Source organism: Bidens hawaiensis, unplaced genomic scaffold (assembly GCF_021521415.1).
Source record: "Bidens hawaiensis isolate Kalapana, Puna unplaced genomic scaffold, B.hawaiensis_p1.1 tig00022235_1, whole genome shotgun sequence".
Classification (NCBI taxonomy): Eukaryota; Viridiplantae; Streptophyta; class Magnoliopsida; order Asterales; family Asteraceae; genus Bidens; species Bidens hawaiensis.
The window spans coordinates 265,146-282,021 of record NW_027493451.1 but is presented as its reverse complement, the minus strand read 5'-3'; the positions used below and the strand labels follow the sequence as shown (position 1 = coordinate 282,021).

The following is a 16,876-nucleotide window of genomic DNA, read 5'->3' as shown; positions in this document are numbered from 1 at the left end:
GTTTTGTTATTCTATACTTTAACTTTGGATTTGTAATTGATTAATCATTCGGTTAATCAATTCTTTGTGTTTGCTTTTATGCTTGAACGATTTTTATTAATTGATTACTTAATCTTTTGTCAGTTAATTGATTTGTGGTCATCAACAATTAGGATTAAGTTCTTTCGTCATTGACCCGTTTATCGTTAACCATATTATTGATTTTGTGTTTCAACAAATAAAACCGATTATCAATTAGATTTTCATTTAGTTGTGTCAATTGTTCGGATTCAGTTCTGATGATCAACACAGTCTTTTGATTTACATATTTTATAAGAAACCATCCAAAGAAGTTTATCAATTCCTTAATTGCTGCAAAACCCGAACCCTGAAGTTTGGTTAATTTTACATAATTGTTTACAAACTAATCAACTAAACCGCTTGACATCGCATGTCCACTTTTAAGTATTTTTATAATTAAAATTGAGTTTCACTTGCACTTTCCACTGTTTCATGTGGATTCGACACATTACATGCCCTAGCTAGTAAAGGTATTTATAAGTATTTTTAATTAACCTTTCGACATCGATCATATTGGAAAAACCCGGTTCCGGGTATGGAACCAGTTTGGGTTTTCGGGTATTACCGGGTACAAAATCGGGTCCGGTTCGGATTCGGGTTCTAGTACCGAAATGCATACCATATCCGTACCCTACGGGTAGGGCCGGGTACGAGTTCGGGTATTAAAAACCCGGGTATTAAAAAAACCGATTCCGGGTTTTTATTTCGGGTCCGGTTCCGGATTCGGGTTTTTTGTGCACCTCTAGATCCATGTTTTACGTCAATGAAAAACTATAAAAATGAATATGGGTATTAGTTCCGGTAACGGCCCATCTCCGTTCATGTTAACAGTGGCCCATTTCAACCTGAAGTTCAACTGATAGCCCAGCCCACTTCACTGATCCTCCCAAGCCCCACCCTCTACTATTTATTGTTTGAAAAACTTAAGTGCACTCAATTATCAATATTATTTTGAATTTTGTCACAAGATCTGTTTTCTATGTGTTTTTAGTCCTTGCACTTCATACTATTTTGGCTCTTTCCTAATCCCAAATTACATGTAAGATGCCAGGAATATTTTCTGATGTTTGCTATCTTTTTACTCAATGTTCATCATCACTAGTAACCAGTTACTACACTTTATGGAAGAATCTTTTACCTTTGCTTTCCTTGTGATTTGAAATTGTAATTTTTCAACTTTGGCACTTTCTGTTTGATCTTTTTGCCTTTTGGGGTTAATATATTTTTTTATTAAAAGGTAAAAGGTAAAGGTTTCATTGGTTTAAAGCTTGACTAGTCACCTGCTTAGGATATAAATTGTTACCATCGTTATGTTTAAAGACGTTTGAAACTATCTCTAATATCCGAGTGAGTTTTTCTGAGACATAATGCTAACCGTTCATTATGTTGCTAAATTGAATTAAAAACAAGTAACTACTTTTTATTATATTAAAAGTTTGCTGTTATTTTTCGCACTTGTATTACCATATAAGTTCGTTATTTATTTTGTAAGTTTATTGCTATTTTGTGCACTTATAGTTATATTAAGACTTTGTTTCATTCAGAACATTTATCAAATTCTAATGTTATTGAAGAAACGTGGATCGACTTACTAGTAGACGATCAACTTTCCTCGGGTATGAGTGTGCTATATCACCGATGGTTTTCCGGAGTATGAATTCTTCCACCTACAAAACGAGCAGCACCGTGAACTTACCCCTCAGAAAGGGACAGAGGGGTCCTCTTTGGGGTAACCCTCCGGTGTGAGAATAAGATATTGTAGGAGAAGATAATAATCTAAAAGTGAGTAAGGATTTAGAATGTATTTTCTTGCTTACCTCCCCTTGTGTAGGTATTGTGGTATTTATAGTGTTAGGGTTTCCAATGATTGGGCTCAGACCCAATTAGGGCCTTTTTGGCCTCCTCCTATTGCTTCGCGCCACGTGTCCTTAGGACACCTGGTGCTTTTTCATTGATTATTCTCTGACCAAGGTATTTCACCTGACCCATGTGCAATCACGTGGTAGCACATGGGTTTTGCTGAGTTGTCCACCCTTCATTGGCAGCTGTCAACATCAGCATATTCTTTATTCCTTAAAGGATACCTTCTGGAAGGTTGTCTGATGAGCACAATCATGGTTGTCCTTATCCTGATTTGGATAAGGACGTGGTTGATTATGTGCATGTGTGATATGCGCCTATCCTGGGGATGCGCGGGGTCTTCTCTTTATTCTCACGCGCAGATGTTTCATGCGCAGATGTGATATGCGCAAGCATATGTAATATGCGTGAGCATATGTGATATGCACCACGCGCAGGTGCGCCACGCGCAGATGTGATATGCGTGAGCATATGTGATACGCGCCACACGCAGATGCGCCACGCGCAGATGTGATATGCGTGAGCATATGTGATACGCGTGAGCATATGTGATGCGTGAACATATGTGATATGCGTGAGCATATGTGATATGCGCCACGCGCATAGGTTTTGGCTTTGTGTCTTTATGACATCCTGATTTCAAGCCTCTTGTCTATATCTTGTGGGTTGACCCGCCCCGCTCGATGTTAAGGCGGGTGCATACCTCTTCAAGCCCCCCCAGTCTAATGTGTGTCATGTCTCGCGCGAGCGAGGTAAGATAGATATTAGACTTAATAGTTTGCTCTTTTAATAGGGTTTGTCTTTTCTTTTTTATTTCTCATATGTGCGTTGCGCGAAATTCTATCCTTTTGGTTGAAATGAATCGTCCATGTACGTGGTTGGTTGGTGCTGACATGCGTCAAGGATGGAGACGTTATGTGTCAGACTTTTCGTGTGCTCGAGGTGCTACAGTGGCCTTTCATGTCTCCTCATACAGTGTCAGGAACACGTGTCGCGCTCATGTTGGCCTGCACCTGCGAGTGGGGGCGCGTGAGCGTAACTCTGATCAGTACATGTTTCTTTCTCTCTCCTGGGCCTATAAAAGCAAGCCTTTTGAGTGGTTTTTCTTCATCTTCATTGTTATTTCAGAGCTCTTTCTCCTTCAATTTTCATTCCGATTAAGAGCCTTTGTCTTTTGCTTCCAGATTTCCGTGCTTAAAGTAACCGCTGTTTGATTCACCCTTGTATGTCTGATAACCCAGACACCACAATTTCCCCCAGCAAACGCCGTGTAAAATCATTAGTTATGTCCACTTTGAAGAAGACCGACAAGGGTAAACGGGCTGCCGAGGCCTCGTCGGAGGAGGTGGGGAAGAACAAAACAGTGAAGAGATGGGATGAGATTCCCTGCAAATTGAAACAGTCTGATTTCGACAATCTCATCGCCTCTCAGGGTTTTCTCCCTGAGTACAGCTGTCTGCTCCCGGCGGCCGGGCAAACGGCGGCAGATCCGCCCACCGGCTATATCTCTTTATACTCTCACTTTTTCACTCACTGTAACCTTCGTCTTCCGATAACAAGGTTTATGGGTGCGCTCCTTCAGTTTTATGGGATTCACATATCCCAAGTCCATCCTTGTGGACTAGTGCGCATGACTCATTTTGAGTTCATGTGCAAAGCTCAGCGCGAGGAGCCCACCCCTCGGCGCTTTCAATATTTTTACAAGCCAAAAATCCAAGATTCTTGGTTCTCATTCATACCGCGCAGTCAGAAGGTTAAGTGCTGCACTGTTTCCTTCAAAAGCCTTCATGACTGGTCTGAAAAAATTTTTTATATTAAGGCTGGTGTGATTCCCATCCGCATGACCATGCGCGCGATCACTTCTGCGCCCGCGGATGAGAATGTTCTTAAGAACCCAACGGGCACATGGGTTAACAAGTTAACTGCTGAACCATCCCCCGCCAAGAATATTTGCGAGGAGGCGCTGGTGGGGGTTGGTATGAGCAAGAGGTGGGCCAACAGCGCGACTGAGCCTGTCGTCCAAGTTGATGGCTTAGGTGAGTTATTAGCTCATTGCATTATTTCTGCGCGAATATAATTCGTTTTGCTGATATTATTTGTCTTGTTTTATGCAGTAAGCAAGGAATACGTCCACGCCGCCTATGACGAGCATATGGAGGGCGGCTCTGTCGCGCTGAGCGCTGGGGAAGTTGCTTTCCCCGATCGCTTCGATGATATGTTCATCCCTGTCGATTTAGAATTTTGCTTTGACAGCGATGCGCCTGGTAAGCCTTTGTACTTATGCTTATGCCTTTAGAATGCCAAATTTGGTTAACATTTCTGTTGAACGTATTGTAGATGCGCTCGAGAACTATGAGTTGGAGCTTGCGGAAGAGGAGGTGGAGGAAGAAGCTGAGGCGCCACAACTCAAGCGCAAAGCTAAAGGCAAAACTGGCGCAGGGGCCAGTAAAAAACAGAAGAAAAATGATGCCCCTGTTGCCCAGGATCTTCCTACCCAAGCGAAGGGACTTGAGAAAACCAAGGGATTTACCTCCAAGTTTTCCTCGTCTTCTTTGCCTCGAGGTGTGGGCAATCCTCCTGTCCACACGAGGTATGGTGCTGCCACCTCATCTCTTCGCGCGGCGGACAAGGGAAGCGGCGCTGCGCCTGCTGTTTCATCTTCTCCAACAGGTATACTTTGTTTATATTTTGTGGTTTTATGAGCGTGATTCCGATAGAGTTATTAATGAATCTTTGCTCACTCAAATGTTTGTAGAGCCGGCGACTTTGGTGGCTCAACCTCAGGCGCAGCAAGGTACCGAGGCTGCGCCGAAGGTTGCTTTGAAGTCCCCTGTTTACCCTCGAAAAGGGGGAAAATGGACTTCATGGCGATGCTCAATTCGCGGACAGCGGTGCGCCAAGGTATTTATTGCGCTTTGATTTTCTGACTTTTTTCCTTTAGATCAAGTCATGAATCATTTCTCCTTGGTTTTTTCATAGGAATTATCGCTGGCACACAAGCTGCCGTTAGTTCTGCTCCTGCTCCAACAAGCACTGAATCTCCTCTCATTGGGATTACTAAGGAGCAGGAGACTATTTTACGTGCTGATCTAGCGGCGTCAAGACCTCCCTCACCTCCTCCTGCGCGCAGCCCTCCTCGTGAGACTGTTTTTGATTTTTCAAGTCGCAGGAGAAAAGACCTGTTACAGAGGATGATGAGGAGGTCAATTTTGAAGATTCCGATGGTGGCCGCGCAAGCCCTATAGCGCCACGAGATTTCGTGGCGCAGCCTTCTTCTCGTGGGGCTGGCGCTGACTTTTCTGCCGGCTCTCCGCAGGTATAAGCTTGTTTTGCTCCGCTGTGCGGACTTCCAGATTAGTGTTTAGATGACTAAAACGTTGCTTTTGCGTGGTTTTGTGTTTGCAGGAAGCCAATCACATATACCGCCCGAGCTGGAATATTAATGAAGATAGCTCATTTCAATCCATGGGCGTGTGTGAAGACTTCTGGGCTCACTCTGTGCCTCCGGCTGAAATGAGGTTTCAGGAGGACCGCGCTCGCGTGGACTTGCTCAACGACCACCTTTTTGCTGGGTCTGCGTTCTTTGCTGCCTCCCAAGAGCTTCGCAATGATTATATAAAAGTGTGTGATGCCCTTGTGGAGGCCAAGCAAGAGGCTAAGATTTCTGCTTGGAATCTTTCTGACGCTCGAGAGAGAGCTGAGAAACTCCAAGCAGAACTTAGCGAGAACCGAGCAAGTGCCAACGCTGCCTTTGTGAAGCGCGGGCATGAGCTGCAGGCTGCGCGGGAGAAGCTGCAAGCGGCAGAAGCGGATGCGGCCAGGTACGCGCGGCGAGCGCGTGACTTGGAGTTGGAGGCAGAGGCGCGTGATCAAACTCTTGTGCAGGCTAACACTGACAAATCTTTATTAGAGAGTGAGGTTGCGCGCCTGAAGAAAGAGCTCGAAGCTGCGCGAGCAGAAAAGGATGAAGCCTTGGCGGCAGCAGCGTCTGGCCGAGAAGAGCTCGATGCTGCGTGAGCGGAAAAGAATGAAGCCTTGGCGGCGGCAGCGTCTGACAGAGAAGAGCTAAAACAAACCAAGGAAACTGTTGAGTTGTTAAACTCTCATATTCCTGCTCTTGAGACGTCTGTTTCTTCCCTCGCGCAGGATCGTCAATGGCTAGTTTCACAGGGTGTGACTCGTTGCGCTTACGCGATGAAATACTCAGACGAGTTTCAGACCCTTGTGATGGATTGCAATGCTGCGTCGCGCTTGGTGGGTCGAGCTGAAGGGTTTAAGGATGGCTATGAATATGGCATGCTGAAGAAGAATCCATCCGACTACCCTTATCAGCTCGACGTTGTCTGCGCTAACATGGCCGAGGTGGGGGAGAAGTATTTGAATACTCCCATTCCCATCCTTGAGCAGGTATTTTAACCTTAATGAGTTTATCTTGACTTATTTTCCTAATCTTTTGTACTCATACTTTTCCTTGTGACTTGCAGATAGCCGCGCTTGCTGACCAGCCCGATCTTGGCGCGCTAAAGAAATTACTTGACGAATGTGAAGGAACTGGTGGCAGCGATGATGGCGCAGGCAATGCTGCCTCTGCTAGCGGCTCTGGCGTGGCCAAAAGACCTACTCCTGACACTATCGTGATAGAAGACGACTCCATTCAAGACGAACAGCTTGATTATGGTAAATTTGGAGATGACGAGGAGCGGGCTGCGCCAGATGCTGATGGAGGAGGTAATGATGAGGGTGATGAAGAGGCTGATGTTGATATAGAGACTTGAGAAGCCCTTCATGTTTTTTTTTTTGTTTGTAGTTTTTATCTCATCATTTTGTAAATTTGTAAACTTCTATGTTTTGGAATGAAATTTTGTTTTTCCCTTATTCGCATCTTGCGCATTCCCAATTCATCTCTTTATATTGCATGTGTTAGCTTGTTAAATATAAGATATGCTTGCACATTGAAACTTGAACAAGGTTGTAAGGAAATTATTTTACTTAATCCTTGTCATATTTCAAGTTATTTTGCAATATTCTGAATATGCTGACACGTGCCTTGGCATTTCATTATTCCTCTTTTGCGCCACGTTATCGCGCATTTATTATAGGGAATTATGAATGAGTTTTTTAGCCTTTACGTGTCAGTATGTGTTACTCTGATATCCATTACAATCCCATGCGCGACCTCGACCTGAGACCTTAACAACTATGTTTTGGCATGTGCTTTGCCTTAGCTGTGCTTAGGTATTTTTATGGTTTAGCTGCGCAGCATGTAGGATGGATGTTGTGAGTAATTTGAGCTAAGGCTCGTATTATTGGGCTAAGGCCCTGAGCTAAGGCTCATATTATTGGGCTAAGGCCCTGACGTTTTAGAGTTAAAACTCGTTTACGCGTTTGAGCTTGAAGCTCGCGCATGTATGCTTTACTTCGTTTTATTTTTAGTTTGATGTCAATACAATGTTGTCATATTGCTCAAAATTAATAAAGGGAAGTGTGAAACATGTATGCAAAAGGTAATAGAACACACATTAAGAGAAAATAGCGCGCATCATTATTCATAATGGCTTAAAGGGCCTTTATTACAAACTTGACAACTTTTACATGAAACATTTTCTAAGCTGTGCTGCGTTCCATGTGCGCGGGATATTCTTTCCATTCAAATCTTTTAAAGCGTATGCGCCTTTTCCCAATTCTTCCGAGACTTGATAAGGTCCCTCCCAGTTGGGAGACATCTTTCCCGGGGGTATTGCGCGACTAGCTTCATTGTTCCGAAGGACAAAATCATTCTTCTTGAAGTGGCATTCTTTCACGCGCTGATTGTAATATTTTTCTAGTTTTTTCTTGTATTTGGCTTCACTGATGATAGCCGCCTCTCTGCGCCCTTCAAGTAAGTTGAGATCCAACCTCCTTTCTTGCTCGTTGTCTTTTTACTCATCATGAGCACTCTATAGGATGGGCATCCAATCTCTGCTAGAATCATAGCCTCCGTTCCATAGGTTAGGCTGAACGGGGACTCGCCATTGCTGGTTTTGCTTAATGTCCTGTGCGCCCACAGGACATTAGGTAACTCCTCGACCCATGCATGGGATTCTCCCTCCAACCTTTTCTTCAGCCCATTCAGCAAGCTTTGGTTCGCGCGCTCCACTTGGCCATTCCCTTGAGGGTGGTATACTGAAGTGAAGACTTGGTTGATGCGCAATTCCTTGAGCCAACTGGATATCTTCCTGTCAGTGAATTGTTTGCCATTGTCGCTCACAATTTCCATTGGCAGGCCAAAACGGCATATGATGTGGCTCCAAATAAATTGCTTCATTGCCTCGGCTGTGATTTTTGCTAGTGGCTTGGCTTCAACCCATTTTGTGAAATAGTCTACTGCCACTACCAAAAACTTTACTCGCCCTTGCGCTTGTGGTAAGGGACCCACAATATCGATTGCCCATTTGTGGAAAGGCCATGCGTAGGTCACCGGAATCAAGTTGTTCTTTGGCCGCATGGTGTTTGGCGCATAGCTCTGACACGCTTTGCATTTTTGGATCTCTTTTAACGCGTCCAAGTACATGCCTGGCCAATAGTAACCTGCGTTCATTGCCTTGGCAACCACCATGCGCGGGCCAGCATGTATTCCACAGATTCCTTCGTGTATCTCTCTGATCACATAGCTTGCTTCCTCGGCATCCAGGCATTTCATGAGCGGTCCAAGATAAGAGCGTCGATATAACGTACCATCAAGCAGTTCGTAGTTCTGCGACTTGTGTCTTATCTTCCTCGCCTGTGCGCGATCGTCCGGTACCTTTCCCTCCTTCAAGAATTCCATTAATGGAGTTATCCATGATGAAGGTGTTGTATGAATTACAAGGACAGACTTCGCTCCCACCGACGGGTTGCTCATTACTTCCACCCTGACATCTTTGCCAAAGTGATCGAAGCTGGTTGATGCCATCTTGCTCAGCGCGTCGGCAGACTTGTTTTCACTGCACGGAATATGTATGATTCTGAAGAAGTCAAATTGCTCGGTGAGTTTCTTCACCTGCTCTAAATACAGAGGCATAGTGTTCTCCTTGGCATCATAAAGGCCATTGACCTGTGCTGCTACCAAGTATGAATCGACATGAGCCTCTAGCTTTTTAACTCCGAACTTGTGCGCGATGCGCAGACTAGCTAGCAGGGCTTCATACTCAGCTTCATTGTTGGTGCTCTTGAAATCCAACCTGATTGCGTAAGTATACTCATGACTTTCTGGATCCACCAGTTTGAGGCCTGCGCCGGACCCTTCGTTGTTTGAAGCTCCATCAGTGAATAATCTCCAAACATTTTTTTCACCTGACCCATGTGCAATCACGTGGTAGCACATGGGTTTTGCTGAGTTGTCCACCCTTCATTGGCAGCTGTCAACATCAGCATATTCTTTATTCCTTAAAGGATACCTTCTGGAAGGTTGTCTGATGAGCACAATCATGGTTGTCCTTATCCTGATTTGGATAAGGACGTGGTTGATTATGTGCATGTGTGATATGCGCCTATCCTGGGGATGCGCGGGGTCTTCTCTTTATTCTCACGCGCAGATGTTTCATGCGCAGATGTGATATGCGCAAGCATATGTAATATGCGTGAGCATATGTGATATGCGCCACGCGCAGGTGCGCCACGCGCAGATGTGATATGCGTGAGCATATGATGCGTGAGCATATGTGATACGCGCCACACGCAGATGCGCCACGCGCAGATGTGATATGCGTGAGCATATATGATGCGTGAGCATATGTGATACGCGTGAGCATATGTGATGCGTGAACATATGTGATATGCGCCACGCGCATAGGTTTTGGCTTTGTGTCTTTATGACATCCTGATTTCAAGCCTCTTGTCTATATCTTGTGGGTTGACCCGCCCCGCTCGATGTTAAGGCGGGTGCATACCTCTTCAGTTATGTTATTCAAATTGTTAGTTTATCGTAAAAAAAATAATTGTCTATAAAATTTTAGATTAACATTCATAATGAATAATAACTCTTCATCTATCATATGCTTAGGACATGATACATATATACTTATATTTAGGATTATTTGTTGTTTCAATTTGCTAGTGTGTGTTTTCTTAGAAGTTAAAAATGAAATTAAGGGAGTTATTAATTAATGCTTAACAAGGAAGAAAGACACTCACAATTAATATGAAAACAATATAGTCACCACCACTTAGCCAAATCAAGATAAAAAGTGACCCCTTAATGGACAAAACAGAGTATGCATTGTCAATTTTTAATAAGGAAGAAGGTTGTTTGATTTGGATGTGTAATGATGTACTTAGATCTTGACATGTTAAAATAAGAGTATTTTGAAATCATTGTTGTGACTGTTTGGTATTCTTTATATATGGCTATTATCTAAGATACCAACCCCTAATTAATATAGTAGGGTCTCATTCTTTTGATAATTTCATTTTGATTGTGATTGGGAACCAATATTATTAAAAAATGGTATTAAATTATTAAGTAATTCATTGTACATAATAGACTAATAGTTGTCGGTGGATAGACGAGTTGTGGTTTGTAGTCGTTTAAGTGAATTAAGGTCTTTTTAGCATAAATTTCAATCTCAATATCTCATTATCATGCGCGGCTCAAGAATAGTATATTGACAATACGTGGAGTTGTACAAATGCTTATAAGTTGGCTTCTAGATCTATTGTGTTTCACGGTGGGACTTGAGTATTCGTCAAACAACTTTCTTTTAGATGGAGTCGAATCAACCATCATTGTAGCAAGACTCCACCTAAAAGAAAGACGTAAACCAAAATAGATGTATCTTTTTTTATTAAAATAACAAAAGTAGCACAACTAAAAATATATGTATTATTTAGGGCCTTATTGAAGTCTTGTAACACCCATCTAACAATAACAATATAATGTGACTTGGGAGGACCATACATGCATAAAAGCCACATGGAACATCCACCCATCTCTCTCTAATAACCATTACCATATGATAATGTTTCTGTGTGAACCATGAATAAACAAGTAGGGTGCTACAAGCCTACAATGATGTATACATATTTCTTTCAACTATGTTGAATTATGTTGACCTATTTTTCATAATTAACATAGATTCACGACCTTTTATTTTAATTTCTTTTAAAATATAAATACAAATTATTCTTAATAATTTATATATTTTAGAAAATTATTTATATTTTATATAAATTCATAAGATTTGTTATTATGTATATTATTAAGGTTTATTGGATTGTAATAATCCAAACTTTGGCCTATTGGTCGATATTAATCTCAATTTAAGAAATTCCCTAGAATAATCCCAGCTTTCACTCTGTTGGCCTCCACTGAGTCTTTTCTTAACAGGAACTAACCCAGTTAGTTTTAAGGCAAAATATGTCATTTCTACAAATTTAGGGGGATAAATGAAAAATATAAATTAACTTAAAACTCAACGAAATGGGCGCAACCACCACCGCGGTCGCCGCCACCCGCCACCGCGACCCTCGACACTGCCACCACCACCACCACTACCGCCGTCGTCGACATCGTCACCACCACCATTGCGGCCTCCGCCACCGGTGGTGGCGGTGGAGGCAATGACGGAGGTCGCGGTGGTAATGGCGGTGTCGACGGCGGCGGTCGTGGTGGTGGTGGCGGTGTCGGTGTCGAGGGTCGTGGTGTCGGTGGCGGCGACCGCGGTGGTGGTGGCGCCTGTGTCATTGAGTTAATTTACATTTTTTGTTTGTCCCCCTCAATTTGTAGAAATGACATCTTTTGCCCTAAAACTAACTGGATTAGTTCATGTTAAGAAAAGGCTCAGTTGAGGCCAGTAGAGTGAAAGTTGGGATTATTCTAGAGAATTTCTTAAGTTGAGATTAATATCGGCCAATAGACCAAAGTTTGGATTATTAAAATCCAATAAACCGATTATTAAATTTAACTTTTTGTTGTATTTTTTTAATCACCCGTGTATCACATGGACTCTATCTAAGTTTAATAGTATTATTATTGTGTTTAAATAATTTAACGTATTAATCAACAACTTGTAGAAAAGTCTAGGTATTGTCCCATATATGGCACACAAGATCGCAACTAATGTAATAAAAAAGAAGACACTCAACCCTTGTGAAAAGAACAAAAGGCTAATCATGTAGTAGTATAATAAAATAAGTACCATTTTTGGAAACTAGCAAGACATTATAATAGTAGTGTTTAATTAATGGTACATAAATAACTTCTAAGCGTTCTATTTCGTATGATATTTTGTAGGACTAAAGGATACATGGATAGCTTACAAAATATATTTTTTCTTGTCGTTCTTTTTTTCTATAAAAAAAAGACTATTAAAACTAATCAAAAAGGCTTCGAATCACTATGAATATATCAAAATTTCTTAGTAATAGCTAATGTCTGCTCGCGTGATTTGGAATAGAGTACTATTACTCTATTTAAATCTAAAAAACATGTACTCTATCTAAAAAACATGAAGCAGCTCCAGCTAAGAACTTTTAATTGATATCTGAAATAGACTAGGTTGCAAAAAAAAGAGTTTTTGTATCAATATAAAGCAATATAAAGAAAGGCTTTTATAAGATCCAAAAGGTCCGTTGAGCGCCTCCTGGCTATGTCATAATAGATCCGAACATGTTATAAATCATTACTAGAAGCCAAAAAAACACAAAAGCCTCATCAAACTCTACCAGTCAACTCCAACACACACTCTTGCACCAACTCCTCTAGCAACTTCCTCTCAATTTCCATTCTTGTATTAACAGTTTCCATTCTCAACCCCTCCACCCACCCCCTCCCCACCACCTCCTTCATCACCGCCACGCTGCCGCCACAGTCACCTTCCTCCCAATCACACACCTCCTCCCGCCATAACCATTCCTTCATCTGACCCCACACTCGGTCCTCCAACACCGTTGATGACATCGCCATATCACCCGCATTGTTATGGGCCCCGCTGTATGGCCCACGGCCCGCAATATCCATCAAAGACTCGTTGACGCAGTCAAACACGAGTTTTGATATTGCTTTCTGATGTCTTAGTTTGGTTTGACTAAGTATGGGTTCCTTTTGACTTAGGCTCATGTACTTGTCTCTTAACGACGGGTCTAACGGGCTTTCAGGTGAATGCCATTTGCCTAAACATGAGTTTGACCGAATTTGACTGAGACCCGCGACTGATAATAAGGCTTGAACATAGGATAAACATTCTCGCTCTTCTTCCTCGGGATTTAGAGGTGTGGATGAGGATTTACCGTAGTATGGTGTGGCTGACCCTGCAGAATCATCCCACGATAAAGTTCGGGATATGGATCCAATCGGGGGCGATTTATCAATCAAGTTGTATCTCATAGGCTCCATTCCTGTTATTATAACAAAAAAAACATTAATTATGTCCCAAGAATTGTTAATTAATGCAGGATGTAATCATAGTTTATAAAACTAGAAAAGTAGCTACAAACATGTTTTTTCACGTCTACAAGCGAGTAGTTTATAAAAATTACCATATTTATTCGGTCTGGAATTTTGAAGACAATTTGTCATGTGGTCATCTTCAAATTTTCGTTCCAAAACCGAAATAGGGCTCGGTTGATCCTGATTCGTAATGTGGTTTCCAATGAAGTCAGGTTTCATAAAAGAAAATCCCGCCTGTAATAAACAGTTAAAAATCAACTCAAATCAAACTTAAGAACCCTAAATAAGTATATATAACTTAAGAAAAGAAGCAATACCTCAGGTAAAGTTATGCCTTTTTTCAGACCAGAACATGATGCTTCTTCAATAACCACGTCACTAATACATAGAGATCCATCGGCACCAGCATTTTTGGGGGAGCATCCAGTAGATTGAGGTACATCGTTAGATTGGTGAGACTTCTCTTTACTAGACTTCTTACTCTTGGAAAAAAACAAACTTGACACTCGCCCCTTGAAAGATGATGATTTCACAAGCTTCTCCTTCACAACATCTTTAGTATTATCATCTGCCTTGTCTTTTAAGGAACCAGAAACTTCTACACCAAGTCGGGCCGGAACAGATTTTGACCTCAAAAGGTTTCTGGAACCTTTATCAGCATCTTCACCTCGGTTCAAATCACTAGTTTCATGATTTTCCACAGGTTTTACTGGTTTCTTCAAATCTGAAAGAGCAAGCATGTCACCTAATGTACTTGAGCTTCTTTGTATTTCTCTTTGTTCTGGAACATTCTTATTAGATATCATCGCCCATCTTTCAGAAAGTCGTTTCTTAGCTTCCCTACAAACAGATGACTCTGGAGAATAAGATGTACGGCTGGATGATGCGCCATAATGACTATCAAAACGGTTAATATAATCCCACGAGTGTCGAGAAGCCGGTGAAACAGCTTCAGAATCACTAAGATTTCCTGCTGCATAATCAATCTCTGATTTACAATACGAACTATCATCGCCAATATAACCGTTTGAAAAAACAGAAGACATTGGCGTTTCATCTCTTCTAATCCCACTTAAACTTTCAGAAATCTCATTTGTAATCTCTTCTTGATCCCCATTCAAAACATCATCATGTGACATTGAATTTGAAGGCGATGAAGAAACTTTGATATTATTAGGTTTCAGTACCACAATGCGAGTCGGCTGGTTGTTAGGGGTATCATCAACTTTGCAACATTCTGGTGAAAATAAAATATCAGAACCTTTTTTGTTCCAAACCTGTTTTTCATCAGTCACCAGTTTAGACGGTTTAAGAATCGTGATCCTTCTAGATTCTGGTGGTGGTGGGACCGACTGCAAATTGTAAAGATTCTGAGAAAATAAAGAATTGGGTTCTTGAAGAAACTTGAGAAACATATCTTTATTGGAACTTAAAACTTCTAATGCATCTTGAAACTGTTTTGTTTGGCGAAGCTTTTCATCGGTTGATAAGCGTTTTGCTTCCATGAATTTCTCACGAACGAGATCCATCTTTTGTTTTTCACGACTTTTTCCCTTTTGTGGTGAATCATTTTGTTGTATTTCATAAACATCCTTGTATCCTCCATGTTCTTGTTGCAAAAACTCTAAGGGTCCTGATTGGCTCCTGCGTGAAGCGGAATCAAGCTGATGCTGATGTGGCAGGGCATCAAGGCCCATTAGTTTGGCAACCAAGTTAGATGGACTTTGCTTTGAATCCTCTTCCTTTGACATTTCCTGAGCAATAAGCATCTTTATAGGTGTTCCATTTGACTTTCTACTTGGAGACTTTTTTAAGTCAGATGCAATCTGCACACACCAACATTGAATCAGTATATACTTAATACTTTATAAAAAATTAGTCAAGATTATCATAATTTGAACTAATTACCACTTTATCATCCATTTGATCATCAACTAGACTCGATTGCCTACTAGAGAATGAAGAACCTGCTAAATTTCATATTTTGTCATAAACAACTTACATATAAACTGTCGTAAATCAAAGTTAAATAGCTTCATGTTCATAATAGCAATCTCAATGAAAAGAGGATAAAATAAAGGTGAAAAGTTAGTAAAAAAATTACCATCATGATGCGGTTTATCTGTAATGAGCTTGTTTCCTCCAACACTAGTATTCAAATCAAACAAGTTCACCATTCTTCCCAAACATCCTGAAACAGGATTTTCAGGACTCTGCTTTTTCCCATTTTGAATCCAACTCATTTTTACACCTGTAAACATCACACTCTACAGTTACAAACTTACAATTACAAACCACAAAAAACAAGAAGAATACATGACTTATGAAAGATCAAATCAATCAACAACAAGCAGGTTTAAAGTTTAAACTTTAAAGAATAACATGATGTTAAATCATCAAGAATCTTAACAAGTATCTTGATTTAGAAACAGTACAAATCCCAAATCAAGTTAAAAATTAAAAAAAATGAAAACTTCAAAAACATCTACCTGGTGATAACATGATAAACATCAACTGATTCAGTAAAGGTTAAATACATGAATATGATAGGATAATAGTCATAATACAAAAGTTAAAAAGCAAGATAATATAAATAACAATGACAACACTTCAACACAGTACAAGATTCTTCCAGCATATTCAGTTACTCACATGAAACCTCACATCAAAAGCAGTCATCACTTAAAACTAAGATTCCAAAAAAAAATTCTAAAAAATCACAAAATCAAAAAAAATCTAATTTTTTTTAATAATTCAATTAACACATCCAAACAGACAAAACAGCATCATTAACAAATCAATTGAAACCAAAAAAAAGCCCTAATTTCAGTCCACTTAAACCAACCCTAAATCTTTACAATTAATCAATTAATTAATCAGATAATAAATCCGATAAAAGCTGCAACTACAGAGTGAAATTACAGAGTCAAAACAAGAGAATCTGATTCTGTTATCACTTTTCACATTCAAAAGTAAAGAAGAGAGAGAAACTAGGGTTTGGAGTGAGAAACAATTGAACCGGTGAGATGAGTGTACTTTAGAGTGAACCGGTGGCCGATTGGTGGCCGGAATATGGCATTCCGGTGGCGGAGATTGGTTGATTGGTGGTGTGATCCGTGGTGGTTGTTCAAATCAGTAATGAGTTACAATCAATCAATCAATCATACCCAGTAAAATCTCACGGACAGCAAAACTATAGGTAGAATCAGTAATGAGTTACGATTATATGAATGTGTATTTATTTGCAGGTGAGAGAGAAATAATAATAATAATAATAATGGGAGTAATAAAACCAGATATATCTATATATCGTATATATATGTGTCAATAATAAGGAATGGAAATTATATAAGTAGGAAGTTGGAAATTGTAGTGAAGTCCTTGTGGTTTTTGGTTGTTTACGGAAACGGGTGTTAATGATACTGTGTTTTCTGGTTCGTCACGATTTTGATTTATGAGGTGTTTTGTTATTCGGTAAGTATGGTGTTGATGGATCGAGGGTTTACTCGGGTGGAGGGGGGCTAAGCCTAACAGGATCTAAAAGTTGTTGGT

At 40.8% G+C, this 16,876-nt stretch overlaps 1 protein-coding gene across 1 annotated transcript; it reads right to left on the bottom strand.

Annotated features, from left to right (window-relative positions):
• Positions 1–12,575: 12,575 nt before the first annotated feature.
• LOC143565003 (uncharacterized) lies at positions 12,576–15,142 on the bottom strand. The gene is made up of 3 exons (XM_077052116.1): positions 13,642–15,142; positions 13,414–13,558; positions 12,576–13,272 (listed from the first exon to the last, which is right to left on the bottom strand). Exons 1-3 carry the CDS (start codon positions 15,091–15,093, stop codon positions 12,590–12,592), a joined length of 2,280 nt encoding a protein of 759 aa, XP_076908231.1. The 5' UTR covers positions 15,094–15,142; the 3' UTR covers positions 12,576–12,589.
• Between the last annotated feature and the right edge of the window lie 1,734 nt (positions 15,143–16,876).

What these genes read in the sequence shown, in the direction of transcription:
- LOC143565003 (XM_077052116.1), bottom strand. Translation starts at nt 15,093, where the DNA reads ATGCTTATTGCTCAGGAAATGTCAAAGGAAGAGGATTCAAAGCAAAGT. An exon ending in AAGGCATAACTTTACCTGAG is followed by an intron (nt 13,559 to 13,641) that starts GTATTGCTTCTT and finishes TGTTTATTACAG; the next exon opens with GCGGGATTTTCTTTTATGAA. An exon ending in TTCCAGACCGAATAAATATG is followed by an intron (nt 13,273 to 13,413) that starts GTAATTTTTATA and finishes TTATAATAACAG; the next exon opens with GAATGGAGCCTATGAGATAC.